The 23,170-nt window shown below is 43.7% G+C and overlaps 1 protein-coding gene and 1 long non-coding RNA gene across 3 annotated transcripts in view; one reads left to right on the top strand and one right to left on the bottom strand.

Annotated features, from left to right (window-relative positions):
- Nucleotides 1–5,857: 5,857 nt before the first annotated feature.
- The window catches only part of TSHR (thyroid stimulating hormone receptor), a 180,249-nt gene continuing 162,936 nt past the window's right edge, over nt 5,858–23,170 (bottom strand). For both annotated transcript variants that reach the window (XM_002719619.5, XM_051826212.2), the window contains 2 exons: nt 11,113–11,301; nt 5,858–9,196 (listed from right to left, as the gene is read on the bottom strand). In XM_002719619.5, coding sequence (XP_002719665.3) covers nt 7,783–9,196; nt 11,113–11,301 — 1,603 coding nt within the window. In that variant the 3' untranslated portion in view covers nt 5,858–7,782. The remainder of the gene's footprint in view (nt 9,197–11,112; nt 11,302–23,170) is intronic.
- On the top strand, nt 11,950–21,512 carry LOC103351677 (uncharacterized). Its single transcript, XR_007911727.2, has 3 exons — nt 11,950–12,086; nt 14,703–14,872; nt 20,182–21,512. It is a non-coding gene; the product is annotated as an uncharacterized lncRNA (long non-coding RNA).

Here is a 23,170-nt window from a genome sequence, read left to right as displayed (position 1 = left end):
GGGGTGCAAGGTCATATGCTCTCATTTACTGGTTCTTTCCCCAAACACCCATGATGTCTGGGGCTGGGCTGAGGTCAAAGCTGGGATCTGGGAACGCAGTCCAGACCTCCCATGAGAGTAGAATGAACCCAACCGCCTGAGCCATCACCTGTTGTCTCCCAGGTCTGCATTCATAGGAAGTCGGAGGCATAGATGTTGTGCTTTTCAGGACTTTGGAGGGACAGAATGGAATAGATTGCCAAGGGGTATTGGGACTAGGAGAGGAAGGGATAGGATAGAGGGATTGGTGTAAGTGCAGAATCGTCCAGATGTAGGACAGAGTGTGGTTACTGCTCGAGTGGATTCAGAAAGAATTTAAGACTACAATAGAGGCTGGATGGGCAAACAGTCAAAGAAACAGAAGAAAGTACATGAACTCCCTCTGAGTACTGCTGTCACTAGAGGCTCAACTGCACCAATTAAAGTGAGATCAAGTAGCAACTTGGATGTTTGGGAAGACCTGTGAGTGCCAGAGGTGTGTGCTCGCTTTCTCCCTTTCACCAGAGTTGGCCACAGATGGTGAAAACAGGTCTGAAGTCAGGCATCTCCCCTTTCATCAGGACTATGGCATTGATGGGTCAGGGTATCTCATTTCTCCAACATTTGTTGAAGCTATTAATACATCTCCTAGTTCCTTTCCTGTTGGAGTGCTTAAGGCATGCTTTGAAAAATATCTGAGAGCAAATAGAACATGATGCTTCTATTAGTTATTAATAACAAATCCAAGGAGTCCTGTGTTTGGAAAGACCTGTAAGTCATTTGTCAGTATCTAGTGTGACAGTATCTAAGTTTGTCTACTGTCATTCCAGCAACCTTTTCCCATGAACTCAAGGATCTGAGATGGAATGTAATAGAATTTAAACTGCAGATTGTCTAAAAAAGAAATAGATGATACTAGTTTCTCTCAAACTTTTACCTTATTTCTTTGATAGACCTCTTGCTGAGAGATTAAAAATTCTCCCAGAGAAATGAGGCTTTTCTTTTTCAACTTGTGGCAACTATCCTTGGTGTTAATCCTGAAATTATTGTGCCTGTGAAAAAGAAAACTGAGACACAAGAAGGAATAAGTTAAAAATAGATTTTGGTCAAAATACTTCTTGCCTAATGAGTGGATAGTGCTTTTTTTAGTGGTAAATTCCTTAATGACCAGAATTCTGTGTTTTATTTATTTTTGGAAATGAGTTTTTTCTTCAATTTTTAAAATTTAATTGAAAGAGAAATAAATAGAGACAAACATCACCTATCTGCAGGTCCACTTCGTAAATGCCCATAGTGGCCATGTTGGGCCAGGCCGAAACTAGGACCTAGGAACTCAATCCAGGTCTTTCACATGGGTGGAAGGGGCCTAAGTACTTGAGCCATCACCTTCTGCCTTTCCAGGGTGTAAACTGACAGCTGGAATTGGAAGTGGAGCCAAGACTCCGACCCACACCCTCTGATACGGGATGTATCTCAAACGGTGTCTTAATCACCGCACCAAATGTACACCCCAGAATTCTATGCTTAAATCCCATTGATGTAAACAATAGTACAATGAACACTGACGTGCAATTATCCCTTCAAAACAGTAACTTCTTTGCATTTATTCTCCGGAGTGGGATTGTTGGATTGAATGGTTGTTAATATTTTTGAGGAACCATCATACTATTTTCCATAATGACTGTACAAATTTATATTCCCACCAACCATGTACAAGATTTCTTTCTCTGAAACCTTACCAACTCTTGCTATCCTTCATCAGTACACAATGGGATGCTACTAACCCCTGAAAAAGAATGAAATTCAGCCATTTGAGGTAAAATGGATAAATACGGAGGATATTGTGCTAAGTGAAATGAGCCATGCACAAAAAGACTAATTCTGCATGATGTCACTTACACATGGAATCTGATTAAAGTTGAATTCACAGGAGAGAGTTGAATGAGAGTAACAAGAAGGTGGGCAGGGTGGAGACTGAGGGAGAGAGGACTCACTGGCAGTCACTACAAAGTTTCAGCTGGAGAGGAAGAGTAAGTTTGAGATCTATTGCACTGCAGGGCAAGTATAGCCCATAATAATACTGTGCATAATTTCAAATGTCACAAAAAATGTCAAGTAAGTGAATTGATGGATAGGCTAATTAGCTTGATTTAACATTTCATATGGCAAAATATCACATTATATTCTGTAAATACAATTATGATTTGTCAATTAAAATAATTTACTTTTAAAATCACATTATATTGAATTGCTAATCCATCATTGCATGGTTTCCAGACCAGTAAACTAGCTCCATAGTGCCTTGGGACTCTAATCCCTCCTGAGTGGGGCACAAGGAATCATACTGTTTTTCAAGAGTGAGAGACATACGAATGAGATAGCCATTTTTTTGTACTGTCACATAACAATTACCTATCTCCTCCCTAAGCTTTCTCCACCTGAAGTACTTCAATAAATGGAACAGAACATTCCCGAGTACTTCCAAATTCCCAAACTAGATTCCACAATTACACTAAATGTTTGTGGGTGACTGATTTGAAGCTGTTTATACAAATAGTCTTGGTTTCCCAGTTCAAAGTTTTACTTTTGACTTACTACATTAATATAACAGCTGACGATTAGTTGCTTAATTTTCCTTATGCAACTTACAGCAATGCATTAATGGGAAACAAAAATTCTGATTAGGCAGACCAGTGGAACTAATTGTGTTGGAGTTTTACTTTCTTAGTGGTTAGCTTTCCAGAACCGCTACAGGTACATACTTTAAAATTCACTGACTTGGATTTGTCACATCCTAAAAATCTATACTTTGTAGTGGCTAGATTATTATTCAAATCATGTTCACTGTGATACCTGCCTCTTCCTCTTAGAACTTGAAATGTCTAACTCAATTATCTGATCAAATTAACCATTCTGAAAGTTTCTTTAAATGTCATGCTTTTAATTGTTGCCTGGGAAAGCAATGGAAGATGGCACAAGTCCCTGGGCCTCTGCACCCACATGGGAGACCCAGAAGAAGCTCCTGACTTCTGGCTTTGGAATGGTGTAGCTCTGGTTGTTGTGGCCATCTGGGGAGTGAACCAGCAGATGGAAGACCTCTCTCTCTCTCTCTTTCTCTCTGTAACTCTGTCTTTCAAATAAATAAGCAAATCTATTTTTTTAAAGAATCCATTGAGAAGAAAATAGCATTTCATGTGAAATATAACTTCAAGTAATTTTTTTCAGAAAAGACTATGGGAAATATTCAAATAAATGTCATGCAGATATAAAACAGGCACATGTCAAAGATTTTATTCAATTTTTAATTTAATGAGAAAACAACTAAAATGTTAAAAACGGATCCAGAAAGTACCTCAGAGGCTAGATATATGAGAGCAAAATATAAGTGTTAGGATAAGGCTGCTAGGCAAGACACAAAACTGGCTAATGTTCACCGGGCTGAGAACAATGCAGATGTTATTTGAATCTCTATCCGATAAAAATTTCTGTTCCTGTAGATTTGTAAAATAGACAAGATAATAAGAAGTTCAAGACTGCACTGAGGTAACACTCTTTTCGCTTATTTCCAAGTTTGGATGATTTGGCCAATGTAAATAAACTTTAAGCATATATACATAGAGAAGGAGAGAGAGAGAGAGACGTCATCATTTTGCCTTCAATTTTGATGATAATTTGGCTGGGTTTAGGATTCTAGGTTTAAAATATATTTTTTCCAAAGGCATTGGAGTCTCCATTATCTTCTAGTAGGTGGTTGTTAAATGAGAAATAGGATAAATAATTCTAGTAGGTGGTTGTTAAATGATAAATAGGATAAATTGGAGCCTCCATTGTCTTCTAGTAGGTGGTTGTTAAAAGATAAATCTGACTGTAATCCTTTTCCATATCTTACATGTGTCTCTTGATTCTCTGCCCTCTACCAACCCTCCAGGCCAGGTTCCACTAGCTTTATTCTGGGAAGATGGCACTCTCCCGACTGGTCCCTGGGTGCTTTGGTGGCAGGTGGAGAGGGAACCAGGGTGCCATCCATTCAGAGTTGAATGAATGCCCTGCCCCCCACCAACTCATCCACCTGGGCTCAAAATCAGTGGGGACTGCAAAGCTTACCCCCAGAAACCATCACCGGTGGAGCTTGGGCTTCTGCGGACTCCTCTGCCCTCACTCTGGGAAGATGACCTTCCTTCCAGCCACCGTGGGAGTCACTGGTGGTGTCACAGGAGTTGCTCCCTGTACACACCGTCTTTGCCACTCCACAGAGCCTCTCTTCTTTCTCTAGGCTTTTCACTGAAAACTTTTCTCTTAACTCTCGCCCACCCAAGCAGAGCCTCCTTTGTTTTCCTGGTGTCTTCCCATGATCAAAATCAGCACATATTTTCCCTACTCAGCCCGAATCAAAGTTATTTCAGCTTTTAGAAGAAACACATTGCTGCCACCTAGTTTTTCTTGCCCTTTTAGGCATTTGAATGAGATTATTGTAATTGTGTGGTAATGTCATTTTGCCTTACCAATAAGACTGGAAACCAATAGGAGTATTGTTTTCACAGTGTCAGTGCTGTCTTCAAAAAAATTTTGTGACTATAGTTTTCTTTTTTGCCCTCAAGTTTACTTTATTAATACTCTCATGGTGCTGCCCTATAATATACTCTCCTCCTCCTCCTCTTTTATTTAAAGAGTTATTTATTTTTTGAAAGGCAGAGTTACAGAGAGACAGGGGCAGAAACAGAGAAAGAAATCTTTGATCTGCTAGTTCACTCCCCAGATGGCTGCAACAGCAAGAGTTGAGCTGATCTGAAGCCAGGAGCCAGGAGCTTCTTTTGTACCTCCCACACAGGTGCAGGGACCCAAGCACTTGGGCCATCTTCTGCTGCTTTCCCAGACCATTAGCAGAGAGCTGGATCAGAAGTGGAGTAGCCAGGAGTCGAACCTGTGTCCATATGGGATGCCTGTGCTTTGCCCATTATGCCACAGCACCAAACTCCTATACTCTTCTTTTCTAACTGGCTACTTCTGTTGTGCAGTAAAGTAAGAGTCAATGGACTTTTTCTTTTTTTTAAAGAATTTATTATTTGTTTGAAAGAGTTACAGGATAGAGGGAGACACAGATAGATCAATCTTCCATCTTCTGGTTTACTCCCCAAATGGCCGCAACAGCCAGGGCTGGGTCAGGCAGAAGTCAGGAGCTTCATCTAGTTTGCCCATGTGGGTGGCAGGGGCCCAAACACTGTTTTTAGCAGGCCATTAGCAGAGAGCTGGAATAGGAGTAGAGCATCCAGGACATGAAATGGTACCCATATGGGACTCTGCTGTCGCAGGTGGTAGCTTTGCCCACTATACCCAACACCAGCCCCAAGAATTGATGGACTTTGAGGGTGTTTGTGAGACATTCTTTGAGCATCATGTATGAGCTTTAGGGTATGGATTTCATGACATCTATTTTGATTAGCCTATGGGATTTCATTTTCACTGATTTGAATTTCTTCTGTTAATTGAAAGATGCCAGGTAAAATGAACTCTGAAGAGGACCTACAGATTTATTAGCCTCACTGGAGCACTATTTGAATACTTAATGTCAATACTAATCGCTTGCTTGATACCTTGTTTTACTTTTTTTTTAACCTCTTAGCATCATGACCTATCAATGAATCTTAATCCCACTCGTGAACAGTAAGTTTTTTCAACCATAAGTTAGTCATTGATAGTCAACAATTGATTAATTTGGATTCACTAGCAAATATATCAATTGCTTTTTCCCCTCTTTAGTTTTAACAAGTGTAATTAATCCTCAAAGAAACTAAGAAGTTGCACCTAAATAAAACACCCAACTCACTAGGACTGAACAAAATCATTTTACAAGAACTTTATTTTGCACTGTGAACATAAATTTTAGTAACAATTCTATTTAAGTGATTTTTTCTAGGACTTTGTTTCCTAGAATTAGTTCAGCTACTGAAAACACATCATTTATCAAGATGCGATATTTCAGAATGTTACAGGGGAGAAATGCATGCCACAAGCTAACACATCTGTTTAACTTCAGTAATTGCAGAGAAATACTGGAAGTCATGATTTTAGGTGTTTATAGTTTGTCTGTTAGGACAAGCAAGTCTCAACACTAATCGGGAATGGATATACTGTGGAGAAATTCCAGGGGAATCATGTGGGGACCACATCTGGTGGCCCATTCACCCTACTCCTAAAACACCCATCCCCCATCCCAGACTTAAAACGACAGAAGGATTTTGATTTCATGGTGTGGTTCATGAGCTCTGAGAAGCAAATGCCACCTTTGCTTGGAGATTCCACCAACAGTAAATAAAGAGGCTATTGTGACTTTTAACTTGGAGAACCCCTCTGGGGATGAAGTTCCTAGTTCACATCAGGAAGTCCTGTTGGGGAGTATAGGTTTTACGTCCAGTGATGAACTTTGTTGGGAAGAGTTGGCAGTTACAGAAAAGAAGAAATCTCTCTTGACAGTTTTAGCATGGTTAGAAATGGCTAGGTAAAGAAATGAATCCCTGACGACAGGAGTTTTGAAGAGAGTCTACATTGTGACACAGCAACTCCAAATAACCAAAATTTTCAACATCAACTTTTGTTATATAAATATCAACCTGTTTTGTTCTGATGACTGTAGCTGTGTATATTACTAATTAGATCATTTACAAACAAACTAGCATAGTCGCTAAATAAAATTTTTGGCTCAAACATTGTGGCCAAAAATGAAACAAAACATATCCTGGGTCGTATGTCTAGATGCCAAAGAGAAGGAGTCAGCAGTTCTACAAGCTAGGAAAAACAGATTCTACTTAGTACTCTTCTTTCTTTTTGTCCGGGGAACATGTTCTGAGGGAAAAGGATATACATAGATTTTTAAAACTGGAGGAGGTCATTGAGCCTGTTTACTTCAACAAACTTCTGCGACACAGTGACTCTCAGGTAACTGGTGTCCAGCCTGCTGTATTCATCAACAGTGACTGAGGATGCTCTGTCCATCATTCCCAGTTGTTGCTGCTTAGGAATACTTTCTAGAGTTCATATCTTTTATGCTGTGAGGCTAGCCAGTAAGAGTAATTCTTAGTGTGCTAGGTCACCTAACTTGAAAATTTACCAGTTTTTCCAGGTAACACATAAAAGCGATGTCACATCAGATAGATCCTTGGGAAGAGATGAATAATAGTTTCAGAGTAAAAAAAAAAAACTACCCACAACTCAAAGCTAGACATTTCCCTTCCATCGTATCTAATAATAACTGTTCCATGCATGGCATCTAGTTGTGTTTCACTTTTAAGTTTTAAGATACTCAAACTTTCTTGTAGTAGGGGACATGAAATTGAGCCAACCTGGGGCTGATTTTATCTTGTGGTCATCAATTAAATTAATAGCATTTTTCATTTGCTGAATCTTTAGAACAAATGCTATATAACAGTAAGAAGGTCAATGTTGACATTGTTCAGTTGATACTTGTTGAACATCTTACACAATGTCACCTCTGAACTTAGCATCAAGAAAAGTCTTCCAGGGAGTATAGATTGCTTTTATGTTACCTGGAATTCAGATATACCACTAGTTGCCTGTCTCCCTTCTTGGAGGCAATGATTAGTGTAATACAAAGTACTCTCCAGAGATGAGATCCTGCCCCTTGAAAAATTTCCTGAGCAAGGGTTAGGCCAGCTGTGTGTTGACTGTGGCATGGGATTGGAATGCATGTTCAAGAAACTAGAGTTTCCTAAGTTTCCCTACCATTGTGAGTGTACCAAAGGATCAGTTTTACAAAACAGTTTGCTTATACTCTTCTGACACTTGGCACTGCTTATTTGGAGTGAGGTGGGAATTTTCAAGTAGTTCATAGACATCTTGCATGTTGGGGAGACCTTGTCTCATGTCTTGGGTAACCTTTTGGACCTGGATACCAGTGCTGTTCTTTGGAGAAACTCTCTGGCCTTGGTATGCTTGAGCCTGACGTTTGCAGATGCCAAACTTGCTGAGCAAGATAAACACATCCCTCTGGAAGGCCTTGGTGAAAATAGCATAGAGGAATGGGTTGGCACAGGAGTTAAGCGGGTAGAAGAGAACCAGCAAGATTTTGGAGTTGGTAACGGTGATAAGAGGTTTGTTCATAAGTGCTGACAGAGCATAGAAAGAGATTGGGGCCATGCACATAAAGTCTGTGAAGATCAACACAGCCATCCTCTTAGCAATTTTGGTATCTTTGTCCCCAGAGTTGTACTGCGGATTTCTTACTGTGATGTAGATCTTCACATAACAGGAACAGACGATGACAAAGGCAATGATGTTGAGCAACAGAACAAAGACAATATATGCCAGAGCCAGAGGGGTCTCAGTGTCCATGGGCAGGCAGATGCTGACCTTGGCATAGCTACTTATTCCCACCAAAGGAAGGAGGGCCAGAAGGAAGCAACAAATCCAGCCCCCAACCATGATGGCATATGCATGCCTGAGGCGGATCTTCCGGTCCAGACGCATAGCAAAGGTGATGGCGTACCAACGTTCCAGCGTGATGACTGTTAGTGTGTACACCGACAACTCACTCGCAAAGACAGTGAAGAAACCAGCTGTGTTGCACCCGGGGCCTGTCTGCCAGTCAATGGCATGGTTGTAGTACTCAGAGTGAGTGTAGAGGTCTACGGAGGCGATGAGAAGCAAGTATATCCCCATGCAGAAATCTGCAAAGGCCAAATTGCACATGAGAAAGCGTGGTACAGTCAGTTTGTAGTGACTGGTGAGGAGGATAAACAGGACAAAGACATTGCCCAGGAGAGCCAGGAGACTAACAAACCACACCACAATTCTCAGGAACTTGTAGCCCATGATGTCTTCACAGGGGTTGAACTCATCTGACTTGGGGGTACACACCATGTCTTCATTGTCTCCACACACAGTATAGTCGTAATGGCTGTCAAAGGCCTGTAGGGTCTCTTCTTGGGGATTTTTAAGCTCCTGGCCAAAACCAGTGTTTTCATCTTCTTGATCTTCAAAGAAGACGTAATAATGTGAGTTGCTGTGAGTGTCCCGGAACTTGGAGTTTTCCTTGTACCCAACACTGCTCTCTCGGGGATCCTCTTCATATTCCTGGTAGATGGGGCCGTTCAAGGTATCCACAGATTTTCTCTGACGCAGGCTCCGGATACTGCTGTCATTACACATCAGTGACTCAAGGATTCTATAAAGCAACAGAAGTGATTCACTGCTTGAAAAACTGATGGTACTCATAACACTTAGAAAAATATGATATACATGATGCTGTAAAATTCTATGTAATCTGTCTGAACTTGTCTCTCCTACATAATTTTCTATCACTGCCCCTGTCCTACTGTCCAGTGTCCAGTGACACTGGTCTCATTTCTCAGCTACAACCGAGTCAAGAACAGCAGTGATTTAAAAAACAAACAAACAAACAAACATGGCTGCTGGAGCCAGGCTCTGCTATGTACTAGATGTTTCATCTTGGGCAAATCTATGAACCTTGGTTTATTCACTTGTAAAATGGAGTGAGAATGTTATTTCAAATACAGTTTAGATTTAGATAGACTTACCTTTTTAAAGCTGTTAGAGTGGCACCTGTAGCATTGTGAGTGCCATATGTGTGCTGGTTATCGTTGCTGTTATTATCCCTGTTCAGAGCTACACCTCTGTGTTCTCTTTGCCTGAAAAACTTAAAACTGCCTCTACTCATTATTCAAAGTCAAATGCCCCTTTCTCAGAGGAAACCTTCCTTCTCCTTCTTACCAAGTTGTCCCACCCTTGTGTTTAATTCCTTCCAGCACTGATTTTTTTTTTTCCTTATTTGTCTGCCTGTTTCCTCCCTTAGACTGTAAACAAAATGCAAGAGAGACTCTTGTCTGTCCCGTTCAATGTTGTGGATAGGACAATGCCAAGCACATAGTAGGTACTCAAGAAATATTTGCTGAACCAATGAATAAAAGAACACAATCATTCAGGCATGGTCACGAAAGAAAGATTTGTCTTCTTGCCAAGCTCACTAGACTCATCACAAAAGAACATTTTCAACTTGGTTTAGCTGATGGAAAGATTTTAGTTTGTTGGATTCGGGTTAAAATTTCTAATGGACTGGCTAGTGCTGACCTCTGCAGGTTAGTGAGAAATCTGGAGTCTGTACCTTAGGTCTACTTGAGCCTCTCACCCATCCCTGGTCTTTTCTTACTCTTCATCACCTGGTGTCAGTTTAGGGTCTCTCACAACACCCTCAAAGCCACTCCTTATTTTCTGCATTGAGGGTATCTATAGTGGGCTACTCTGCACAACATTTCTCTTTGCTTCTGCTCCCACAACTAGATCTTGAGTTTTTCCCAACGGCAAATGTCAGTGTCAAACTCAACCAGTAGATACTTGTATTCATATTGAAGCCAAGGGGGACTGAATAAGAGATAAATGAAGGTGGAGTTAGGAGGACAGGGGGTTGTACAGGACATAAAGGGATAAATACGCAGATTAAAATGTAGGTGAAAACAAGATTCAGAGAAAGCATGGAGAAAAAAATGAAGACTGCCCCTGTGTTGCAGCCTTTAAAGCAATCTGATAGTACGCCCACCCATGTCATTGCAAAGTGTTTTCTGTTCAGTTTCTCATTTAGTCTTCTAAAAATCCCTGTGAAACAGTAGCTTTATGATCTCCATTTCCAAAGGCTCAAGGCAGTTAAGTGACTAGTCTGGGATAACACAGCTAGAAACTGGCACTTGACTCAAAAGTCCACATGCAGGAAACCAGTGATCTATGATAATCACAAAGTCCAAACCAACCGGGTAAACCAATCCTTTGTATTGTCTCTAAGCCTGCCCTCATGGCTGTGGCACCATGTTGCATCTAGAAGCCAGAAATCATGGCTGTGTAACCTTGACAGGGTTCTACATGAGCGGGTCACCCCTGTCTCTGCTACATTATCTCTGATTCCCTCTTCTACTTCAATCCGCCGACATTGTCCTTATTTCTCATCTGCAACCCCTCTGAGTGCACCGAATCGCTGGCCAAACCGCAGAGATTCTTCTCTGTTCAAACCACAGAGATTCTTCCTCAAACCTAGAAATTGGTTCCATGCGGGCCTGGGTCTCTGCCACTTACCCTCTGATTTTCTTCTGATTTTTAAAAGCACAACAATGGCTCGGATAGGAAAGGTCAGCCCGTGTGAGGTGTAGGAAACTCAAGGAAAGTGGAAGTTTCTTCAGAGTCCAAGTGTTTCTTGCTATCAGTTCCTTGAGGTGCTCCAGGCCTGTGGACGGCAGTGCAGTAACACTGGTGTAAGACACGTCCCTGGGAGGCAGAGAGCGAACAACACAGGCAGTGAGCACCCAGGGTCTTCGAGTGCTTGGCCAGAAAGTCAGACAAGCCAGAGGTGATCAGGGAGACTTTATGCCCCTTTCTGCCACTGAAGTTATAATCTGAGTTCTTTATGCACAGCCACTGGTCTAGGGAGGGATATTAGGCTTCTAAAGCAATGTTACAAGGAACTCCTGTATTTAAATAAATAAATAAACATTCATTCATTCATTCATTCATTGGAGAGGAGAAGAGATGATGGCAAGCACCCACATAGTCTGGTTTTCTCCCCAGATGTCCTCAGTGTCCAGAATGTGGCTGGGCCAAAGCCAGTAGCTGAGAACTCAGTCCAGGTTGCCCTTGTGGGTGGCAGGAACCAAATTATTTGGTCTACCCCTGTGCCTCCTGGTCTGCATTAGCAGGAAGCTGGAGTCAGGAGCCTAAGGCAGGTATCAAACACAGGCACTCCTCTAGGGATGTGGCTTAACTGGTAAGCCAGCCACACAACTGCCTGGTAGTTCCAGTATCCATCAATACAAATGCCATTGTTGCAGATATTTTACTCTGTCCGTCACAATACATGCGTAGAGACAGATGTCAATTTTACTTCAGAAAATAGCACTATCGAACCCTTTTTTTTTTTAAAGGCAAGTTGCAGAGAGGGGCAGAGAGAGACAAAGAGAGGTCTTCCATCTGCTGGTTCACTACCCAAATGGCTACAACCACCGGAGCTGAGCTGATCTGAAGCCAGGAGACCACCTTCTGGGTCTCCCACACAGGTACAGGGGGCCAAGGACTTGGGTCATCTTCCAGTGCTTTCCCAGGCACATTGGCAGGGAGCTGGATCAGAAGTGGAGCAACTGGGACTCAAACCTGCACCCATAGGGGATGCTGGCACTTCAGTCGGCAGCTTTACTGGCTATGCCACAGTGCTGGCCACCCCCATCTAACTCTTAAAGGGCCTCTAGAGGCAAGAGAAATAAACAGGCTCAAAGGGAACTAAGTTGTTATCATTCTCTGTAGGGACTAGGGTTTGGGGACTGATAAATTGTTCACTGATAGGGATCAACACAGTATCACTAGGATACAGAACTTGGGAGGCATAAGTACTTATCGTGACTTCATTAGTGACCCCCCCCCCCAATTTCTTTAGAAGACTATAAATATATTGCTGGATAGAAAACACCAGCAATCTGAGTTGAGACAGTTCATTTCTGCAAACAATGAGGTTTGGGGTGGTTTTGAGGCTGGGAATTATGTAGATATCAGTGTTAGTTACTAAAGTAGAATTCGTTCATGGTTGTGAGCCTAATACGTCTCTGCTCTCCCTATCCCAGAGGGTCTAGGTTACATGTTTTACTCCGACAGTTTTACTTACCCTGAACAACAGCTTGAATAAGACCAAGAATATGATTGTTTAACTTGTTATATGTTTTATCAATTAAAATGTTGACTATTCTTTATTGGAGGCATTTATGATTTAAAATATTTCATATTAACTAGCAGTGTCTGGCTGGCAATTGAATACCAGTATCCTCAACCTCTTCCTCTACATCATTGTAATTGGACTTGGCTGGGATTTGTCTATGGATTCTTAGGGTCCAAGGCCACCAGAATGTTCTATTGGTTTTTGACAAACACAAAGCTTTTGTGTTAACCTCATTTTCACTGCTGAACTGTGATTTTTTTTCTGGTGTGTGTGTGGGGGAGAGAGTGTCACATTTGCTGTTTTGTTCTGCATTTAATTTTAAACCACTGCAATTCAGTATTCCCCAACTTGCCTTGTGACAAGAGTTACCATGTGATCTCGAGGTGATTTTTGACATTAGTCTGGTGTATTTGGGAAACTGTCATGAGCAGCAACTCAGGTGGGAGAAGATCTGAGAGATGACAGAGGCAGCCTCAAATATAACTGAAGTAGATAAACCTAGAGTTTGCTATCCTGCCTCATCTGTCCTTTAAATGCATCTTTTCCTGTTATCCATGCTGTCTTCAAGGTGTGCCAAGTTTCTGTCTCCAGGTTTCTAGAAGCAACTTGTATATATATATTAATATATTTATATTTTAATTTTATATTTCAATATTTTATTTAATTATTATATTACTATAATTATTATATTATTATTTTAATATTTTATATTTATATTTTAATTTTATTTATTTTCATTTTATTTGAAAGGCAGGTAGATAGAGACGGGCAGGGTGGGGAAGAGGAAGAGAGAGAGAGAGGTCATTGTCTCTCCATTAGTTTGTTTCCCAAGTGCCTGCAGCCAGGCCCAAGCCCAGCACTCAGTTTGGATCTCCAACATGGGTGGCAGGGACCCCGGTACCTAAGGCATCATTTGCTGCCTCCCAGGGTGTGCAATAACAGGAAGCTGGATTGGAAGTGGAGTCCCTGGGACTTGAACCTAGGCACTCCAGTATGGGATATGAGGATCCCAAACAGCATCTAAACTGCTGTGCCAGATATCATTCCTGTGTCTCTGCCAAATGATGCTTTGGTGTCCATGAGACAAGACAGCAACTATTGTTTTGTCTTCTGCATCCATGTATGTGCTTCTGAAGGAATTTGCCTTTCCAAGTGATATGTTTGCATTCAAACAGATATTTCTTTTTTTTTCTTTTTTCTTTCTTTTTTTTGACAGGCAGAGTGGACAGTGAGAGAGAGAGACAGAGAGAAAGGTCTTCCTTTGCCGTTGGTTCACCCTCCAATGGCCGCCGCGGCCGGCGCACCGCGCTGATCTGATGGCAGGAGCCAGGTACTTCTCCTGGTCTCCCATGGGGTGCAGGGCCCAAGCACTTGGGTCATCCTCCACTGCACTCCCTGGCCACAGCAGAGAGCTGGCCTGGAAGAGGGGCAACCGGGACAGAATCCGGTGCCCCGACCCGGACTAGAACCTGGTGTGCTGATGCCGCAAGGTGGAGGATTAGCCTAGTGAGCCACGGCGCTGGCTACAAACAGATATTTCTTGAGAAAGCATTTTTGGAACCATTCAAGTTATTATATGACAAAATATCACAAAACTAAATGGAATAAAGCAATAATTTTTAAGTTATGAGTTTAGCCTTTGTGGAATTTGAATGGGACATGGAGGGCCTGTACTGTCTCTGCTCTGTGATGTCTGGCACTCAGCTGGGAAAGACCCAAAGGCTGGGGCAACTCGATGACTGCAGGCTGCTTCACTGCGTGGATGGTGCCAGTGGGCCAGGCTGAGGAGATTCAAAGGCAGAGCTCGGTTGGCCCTGTTGGTGTGGCCTCTCCATGTGGTTTAGGCTTCTTGCATTGTGCTGGCCAGATCCTGAGAGAACTAAGAAATTCAGGGGTGGGGGATGGAACCTACCACTTAATGAGAGGAGTGTCAAAGAACTTGGTGCTTATTTTAAAACTTTCACAGTGACCTAAGGGATAGAGACACCATGGACACAGATTTTTGGGGAGAGCTGGCAGCTGACCTGGACTAACATCAGAATCGCCTGCAGTGCAGACCAAGCCACTCCCAGACCAATGGAACTCTAACCTCTGCTGGTGACGGCTGGGGATCTGCACTGTCGAAGATGCTGTCAGGTGACTCAGAGGGGCAACTCAATTCCTCGGGCATTTTTATGAAGCGGGTAGATACTGAAGTGTTGACAAAGAAACAGGTGTGTTGTATTCAGAGAGACTTGCCGAAGCAAGGGGGGAGACCTAGCTGTAATCTGTGTTGAGTGTTCAGCTTCAGTGTCCCAGGAGCTTTCCCATACTTCTTGTCTTCAGGTCTCTAGAGTGTGAACACAGACCCGGGTGCAGTTACCCTCCAGGGACTCATGAGGGATCTGGGAGGGAGGCCTAGATTCTGTGTTTGCATGTCTGTGAAGAGCATAGCCCAGGGGTCTCAAATTGGTCCAAGTCAGGATGAACTGGGAGGGGCTTAGGCAGGCATGGGGAAAGTGGGTGTTAGAAAATGTGTGTAAATGTTATGGCAGTAACCTAATGAGTGCTTGACATTTTAAAGAATTCTATTTATGTATTTGAGAGGCAGAGAGAGAGAAAGAGAGAAAGAGAGAGAGAGAGAGAGAGAGAGAGAGAGAGTAACCCATTTACTGGTTTATTCCTCAAATGCCCTCAGTAGTTGGGGCTGAGCCAGGCCAAAGTCAGGAATTGGAAAAGGTCTCCCATGTGTGTGGCAGGGACCTAAGTGCTTCATCTGTCACCTGCTGCCTTCCAGCGTGCACAGAATCAGGAACAGACCTGATCCTCTGATGTGGACTGTGGGCATCCAAAGCTGCACCGTAACTCCTATGCCAAATGCCTGCCCAGGTGCTTGGCACTTATTGAGTGTTACTTCCCTCCTTGCCCCAATTTGGAGTTTATCTGAACTCAAACCCAAAGCAAGAGACTGAGGAAATACAACCCTAGCCCATATCTTGAATTGTATATACAATTGCTTATTTGACATCTTCACTTGGATGCCTCACAGGCATCTCCAACTTAAGCAGTCCATCCAAAACCCAGCTTTTGGTCCTCTACCCCCACCTCCACGTGTTCCTGCTCCGTGTTTTCTCATCACAGTATTGGTTACTCCCATCCATTCAGCTGCTCAAACTAGGAACCTAGGAGGAACTAACATAGTGACCAACTATTCACCACCATTGTCCCATCAACATTTAACTTAGCAAAAGACCTGTGGATTTGAATTGAAAAAGAATCTTAAATCCACATATTTGCATCTCCAATGTTAGCTTTTTAGTTCAAACTAACATCTTCCTTCACTGCAATACCTTTCTTGTCCAGTCTTACTCTCTGCCAAATCTGTTCTCCATATAGTAGCCAGAATAGCCATACAAATGCATTGAATAATGCCACTCTTTGGCTTAAAGCCTTGTATGGTCTTCCCAACCTACCATGCGTAACATCCACTGCTTCTACCATGCCCTTCATGGTCCTGCAGGTCTGACCTTGAGTACCTCTCCAACATCTCGTCTCGTGTATAAGGGCCCTGATGTCCCTGTAAACGGCCACTAAGCCTGCTGCTCCTAAAGTGTTCCTGTGGTGCAGTGCTCTCCTGACGAAGGTTGCTCAACTCATGCTACTTTTGTACTTGCAAGGTCAAGCAGGGGGAACTACTGGCTTTTCTTAAGTCAAATTTAACTTCTCTTGCAGAGATTTGCGATTTTAACCAGACAGTCTGGGTGTTACCCAAAAAGAAAGCAGGAGCTCCTTCATGCTTCCCAATGGAACTATGCCTCTCCACTCAAAATATCCCAGGGGAGTCTCTGTACCTGGCTTCCTCCCAGGACCAGGTCTGCACCTCCTTGGCTCCTTTTGTGTCCCTCAGATACCCTAACCCTGGTCCCTTCATTGATGTTCAGATTAAAACCTGTTTTTCCATATGTAAAAAAAAAAATCAAACTAAATAAGTGTTTTTTCCAAGACTACTGGTACATCTATTTTGTATTTTATGCCTTTATCTACCATCTTCCAGGGCTTGAGGGTTCAGTGTCCTCTAAGAATCTCTTTTGCCCTCATTGTACATTCACTCCATGTGTATTTAAAATGCAATGCCGAGGGCAGTGCCGTGGCTCACTTGGTTAATCCTCTGCCTGCGGCGCCGGCATCCCATATGGGCGCAGAGTTCTAGACCCAGTTGCTCCTCTTCCAGTCCAGATCTCTGCTGTGGCCACTGCTGTGGCCCTAGAAAGCAGTGGAGGATGGTCCAAGTGCTTGGGATCCTGCACCTGCATGGGAGACCAGGAAGAGGCACCTAGCTCCTGGCTTCGAATTGGCGTAGCTCCAGCAGTTGCAACCATTTGGGGGTGAACCATCGGATGGAAGACCTTTCTCTCTGTCTCTCTCTCTCTCACTGTAACTCTACCTGTCAAATAAATAAATAAAAAAATCTTTAATAAAATAAAATAAAATGCAATTCCATAGTGCTACGCACTCCCCTACTATGCTGCCATCAGCTGTCAGCTCAGCTGTTTATATGATACAGTCTCATTGCCATCACCTTAGTTAAGGGCTGAATTACATTTGGCTGAGTTTTGCAGAAACTTCCTGGTGAGTTTCCCATAAATCCTTTTCTAATTGCACCTACAGATTTAGAACAGAATGTCCTTCCCTCCCTCCCTCCCTCCCTTCCTTCCTTCCTTCTTTCCTTCCTTCCTTCCTTCCAAGATTGATTTATTTATTTGAGAGAGAGAGAGAATGAATGAATATGAATATCTTCTACCCACTGATTCACTCCCCAAATGGTTCTAATGGCTGGAGCTGGGTTGATTCAGAGCCAGGAGCCAGGAGCTTCTTCCAGGTCTCCCAAGTGAGTTCAGGGGACCAAATACTTGGGCCATCCCCTGCTGCTTTCCCAGGTGCTAGCAGGGAGCTGGATCAGAAGTGGAGCAGCTGGGACATGAACTGGTGCCCATATAGGATGTTGACATCACAGGTGGCAGTTTTACCCACTACACCACAATGCCAACCCCTAGAATGTTCTTTCTAAAACAAATTATGGGGCTAGTGCTGTGGCATAGAGGATTAAGCCACTGCTTGCAATGCACTGCTTGCATCCCATATCAGAGCATTGGTTCAAGTGCTAATGGCTTTGCTTCTGATCTAGCTCCCTGCCAATGCACCTGGGAAGATAATGGAAGATGACTCAGGTGCTTAGACCCCTGCCACCCATGCAGGAAACCCAGATGGAGTTCCTGAATCCTGCTTTAAGCGTGGTCAAGCCCAAGTCCTTGTGGCCATTTGCAGAGTGAACCAGTGAATGGAAGATCTCTTTCTCTCTATTGGTTGGTCTCTCTGTCACTCTGCCTTTCAACTAAATCTGTAAAAACATGAATTGTGGGGCTCACACTGTGGCATAGTGGGTGAAGCAACCAACTACAGTGCTGGTATCCCATATGGGCGCCAGTTCAAGTCCTGGCTGATTCACTTTTGATCCAGCTCTCTGCTATGGCCTGAGAAGGCAGTAGAAGATGGCCCAAGTCCTTGGGCCCCTGTACCCCCATGGGAGACCTGGAAGAAGATCCTGGCTCGGCTCCTGGCTTCAGATTGGCTCAGTCCTGGCCATCGTGGCCATTTGGGGAGTGAACCAACAGATGGAGGACTTCTCGCTCTCCCTCTTCCTCTAACTCTAACTCTGCCTTTCAAATAAAAACAAACAAAAAACATGAATTACATCATATTACCTTTTAGCTTGAAAACTCAGGTTTCCTCCAATGTCTACAGAATAAAATTTAAGAAGAGTACCAGTCGGCGCCGCGGTTCACTAGGCTAATCCTCTGCCTTGCAGCGCCGGCACACAGGGTTCTAGTCCCGGTCGGGGCGCTGAATTCTGTCCTGGTTGCCCCTCTTCCAGGCCAGCTCTCTGCTGTGGCCTGGGAGTGCAGTGGAGGATGGCCCAAGTCCTTGGGCCCTGCACCCCATGGGAGACCAGGAAAAGCACCTGGCTCCTGCCACCGGATCAGCGTGGTGCGCTGGCCGTGGTGGCCATTGGAGGGTGAACCAACGGCAAAGGAAGACCTTTCTCTCTGTCTCTCTCTCTCTCTCACTGTCCACTCTGCCTGTCAAAAAAAAAAAAAAAAAAGTACCCACCCTTTTCCCAGTGGGAGTCGCTTCCTGAATCTCATGTTGTCTCTTTATTGATTTTTCTCCTTCATTTCACTGCAACACATCTTTAAGTAATTGCTTAGGCTTCTATGAGAGTTATTTTCTGAATCCTTGAATATCTAAAAATAACTTTTTTTCTGTACTTGCTATCAATCAATACTTTACCTGGCTTTACAATTCTTGGTTGCATAACCCTTTTCTTCAGAAATTTCAAATCTTTACCCTACTGGATTCTAGCATCCAGTATTCCTTTGGTAGGTGTGATGCCATTCAAGTTCTTGTTCTCAGTTAGTGACTTGGTCTTACTCTCTGGAAGTTTTGTTTAATTTATCTTCTTTCCCTGGCGTGAGATTTAATGAAGATGTGTCTCGACACAGTCTTTTTCCATTTGTTGAGCTGAGCACTGGGGAGGCAGGGGCTCCTTCAATTTGAGGACCAGTATTCTTCAGCTTTAGGAAATTTCCTTGCATTGTTTCTGGGATAACTACCTTTATTTTCTGTTTCTTCTTTGGAATTCCTAGCAAGTAGAAAAGGCATTTTCTCTTAGTATAGAGTTGGTCTTCTGTATATAAAGTTAATTAAAAATGAGCCTTAATGAAGAATGGGATGGGAGTGGAGTTAGGAGGGCAGGAGCAGGGGGAAGAACCACTATATTCCTAAAAGCTGTACGTATGAAATTTGTATTCATTAAATAAAAGCTTTCTAAAAAAAAAAAGATAAGAAAACACGTTTCCTGGATCCTTCCATCTTTTCTCGTAACTTTCTTTTACTTTAAAAAAAAAAAACAATTTATTTATTTGAAAGGCAGGGAGAGACAGAGATCTTCCATCTGTTGGTTCACTCCCCAGATGGCTGCAACAGCCAGGGATGGGCTGGGCCAGGCTGAAGCCAGGAGCCTGGAGCTTCTTTCAGGTCTCCCATGTGGATGACAGAGCCCCAAGGACTTGAGCCATCTTCTGCTTTCCCAGGCATTAAGCAGAGAGCTGGCATGGAAGTGGAGCAGCCGGGACTGGAACTGGCACTATGGGTGGCAGCTTAACCTGCTATGCCACAGCACCAGTGCCTCTTTTGTTACTTTTATTAAGTCTCTGGTAGAATCCCTTGACTTCTATTGGATTCTTCATTTTTACTTAATGAAAGTTGGGAACCTACAGGCTCTGTTCATTGCAAGATTTTTGGCACCTGGACTGTCACTTGGCTGACAGAAGACTCTGGATACGTATTTTTGAAATGTATGAATAATTTCAGGAGTACTTAATTATTTTCTGTTCTTTTCAAAACAGCATATTTGAAGAAGCACACCATGGTGTTTGGGGACAGAAGACTTAAATTTAGACCATGGGACTGGATTCGCAGCTTCTGCACTTCCACCTGACCTTCAGATGACTCAGCTGGCATTGTTGAAGAGCAGCTGCCGGTGTACTCCAACAAATTCCAGCTTTTATTATCATCATCATTGTTGCAGGGCTGAGACGTCTTCTCAGATTTTTGCCAGGTCACTCATTACGAGTACTTCTTTGTTAAAAAATTCTTTTCTGCTTTCTGCAATGTCTTTAATTTCTCCAAGCTCATTTCCTCCCACTTGTTTACCTTGGTGTCTGTCTTTCATGTTAGAAGCATTTTTTGGTCCGGTGATCAGCACCATACTTGTGAGTAAGCTTTTGCTCCGAAACATTTTTTTTTTAAAAGATTTGTTTATTTGAAATCAGAGCTACAGAGGAGAGAGACAGAGATCTTCAATTATCTGGTTTACTCCCTAGGTGGCCACGATTGCCAGGGCTGGGCCAGCCCAAAGCCAGGAGCTTCATCCAGGTCTTTATGTGGGTAGCAGGGGCACAAACACTTGAGTCATCTGCTGCTTTTCCCAAGCCATTAGCAGTGAACTGGACTGCAAGTGGAGCAGCCAGATTCAAACCAGCACCCTTATGGGATACCAGCGTTGCAGGTGGTGGGTTTACCCACTTTGCCACAATGCCGGCCCTCCCCTGACAGATTTTGCATAAGGCATTAATTTAGAGGGCTGGCAATTATTTTTCTGGACTCTAAAACATTAAGTATGGATGTTTTTTTCTATAGTAGAGCTGTTCAGCCTCTTTACAAAAAATGCTTCAAATCTCCAGCTTGGGAGGAGGTACTTGGCTGCTAGCATTTTGCATGAATGCAATAAAGGGTTAATATTTACAGGTTTAGACCTTCTTTAAATCCTTCTGTTTTTAGCCCTGGATCTTATTTATTTATTTTGACAGGCAGAGTGGACAGTGAGAGAGAGAGAGACAGAGAGAAAGGTTTTCCTTTTGCCGTTGGTTCACCCTCCAGTGGCCTCCGTGGCAGGTGCATTGCGCTGATCTGAAGGCAGGAGCCAGGTACTTCTCCTGGTCTCCCATGGGGTGCAGGGCCCAAGCACTTGGGCCATCCTCCACTGCACTCCCTGGCCACAGCAGAGAGCTGGCCTGGAAGAGGGGCAACCGGGACAGAATCCGGTGCCCCAACCGGGACTAGAACCCGGTGTGCTGGCACCGCAAGGCAGAGGATTAGCCTATTGAGACACAGTGCACCGGCCTGGATCTTATTTTTTTTTTTTTTAAAGATTTTATTTATTTATTTGAAAGTCAAAGCTACACAGAGAGAGGAGAGGCAGAGAGAGGAGAGGCAGAGAGAGAGAGAGAGAGAGAGAGAGAGAGAGAGAGGTCTTCCATCCGCTGGTTCACTCCCCAAATGGCCACAACAGCTGGAGCTGCACTGATCTGAAGCCAGGAACCAGGAGTCTCCTCTGGGTCTCCCACATGAGTGCAGGGGCCCAAGCACTTGGGCCAACCTCTACTGCTCTCCCAGGCCATAGCAGAGAGCTGGATTGGAAGTGTAGCAGCTGGGACTCAAACCAGCGTGCATATAGGATGTTGGCACTAGAGGTGGCGGCTTTACCCACTACGCCACAGCGCCGGCCCCTGGATCATATTCTTGACACATGCCACCCTCATCGACTCTAAATCCCAGGGTTCTGCAGGGCAGGACAACTGCCTCTGACTGTCTGCTCACTAGGAAAACTCAGGGTTTCACCTTGCTTCTCTGCCTGCCCAGTTTTCTCAGAAATCTACAGCGTTCCAGGCCATGGATGTGCCCTTACTCATCTTCTTTGCTTTGTGGATTCATGCATAGTAAAAATTCCTTTCTCAACTTTTCATGAGGATCTGAGGAGGGAGAGGAAATAAATGCAGGCTCAGTGCATCATCTTTTACTTTTTTTTTTTTTTTTTTTACAGGCAGAATTAGTGAGAGAGAGAGAGAGAAAGGTCTTCCTTCCGTTGGTTCAACCAGGAGCCAGGTGCTTCCTCTTGGTCTCTCATGCGGTGCAGGGCCCAAGGACTTGGGCCATCCTCCACTGCACTCCTGGGCCACAGCAGAGATCTGGACTGGAAGAGGAGCAGCCGGGACAGAACCAGCACCCCAACCAGGACTAGAACCCGGAGTACCAGTGCCGCAGGCACCGGCCATCATCTTTTACCTTTTTTTTTTTTTTTTTTTGACAGGCAGAGTGGACAGTGAGAGAGAGACAGAGAGAAAGGTCTTCCTTTACCGTTGGTTCACCCTCCAATGGCCTCTGCAGCTGGCACACCGCGCTGGTCCGAAGCCAGGAGCTAGGTGCTTCTCCTGGTCTCCCATGGGGTGCAGGGCCCAAGGACTTGGGCCATCCTCCACTGCCCTCCCAGGCCACAGCAGAGAGCTGGACTGGAAGAGGGGCAATCGGGACAGAATCCGGCACCCGGACTGGGACTAGAACCCAGGGTGCCGGCGCTGAAGGCGGAGGATTAGCCTATTGAGCCACAGTGCTGGCCATCTTTTACTTTTAATCACTAGTCTTCAGCATCTGGAACTGTGCAAGTACAAAGAACAAATACTTGTTGAGTGCTGAGCCACACTAGTCTCCCAACTCTGGAGTGTATGGAGGAAGAGTCTATAGAAATTCGAAAACTCAGTAAGTCAGGGATCATTTTAAGTTGTACCCGAAGATGTATTTTTAAGTAGTATCATTGAAGTTGTATCTGAATCCAGAATTTTCTATTACTATAACTTCTCTATCTTAAGGCTGTAAACCCATGAAATTTTTTTCTGGATAAGAATACAGAGAATTGTTCTCAGTGGCCGAGGGAACTGAATTTACTTGTGAATGGAGCCCACGCTGATGGAATCTTACCAGTTGGAGGTCCTCCCTCTGTCTTGTTGACTCTGGCCCTTTCCTCAAAAAGCTCATCAAGCAATGGGCACTGAGCTCATG

This window comes from Oryctolagus cuniculus, chromosome 20 (assembly GCF_964237555.1).
Source record: "Oryctolagus cuniculus chromosome 20, mOryCun1.1, whole genome shotgun sequence".
NCBI classification, from domain to species: domain Eukaryota; kingdom Metazoa; phylum Chordata; class Mammalia; order Lagomorpha; family Leporidae; genus Oryctolagus; species Oryctolagus cuniculus.
Note: the sequence above shows the minus strand (reverse complement) of the source record. Positions and strands in the feature narration are given on the sequence as shown.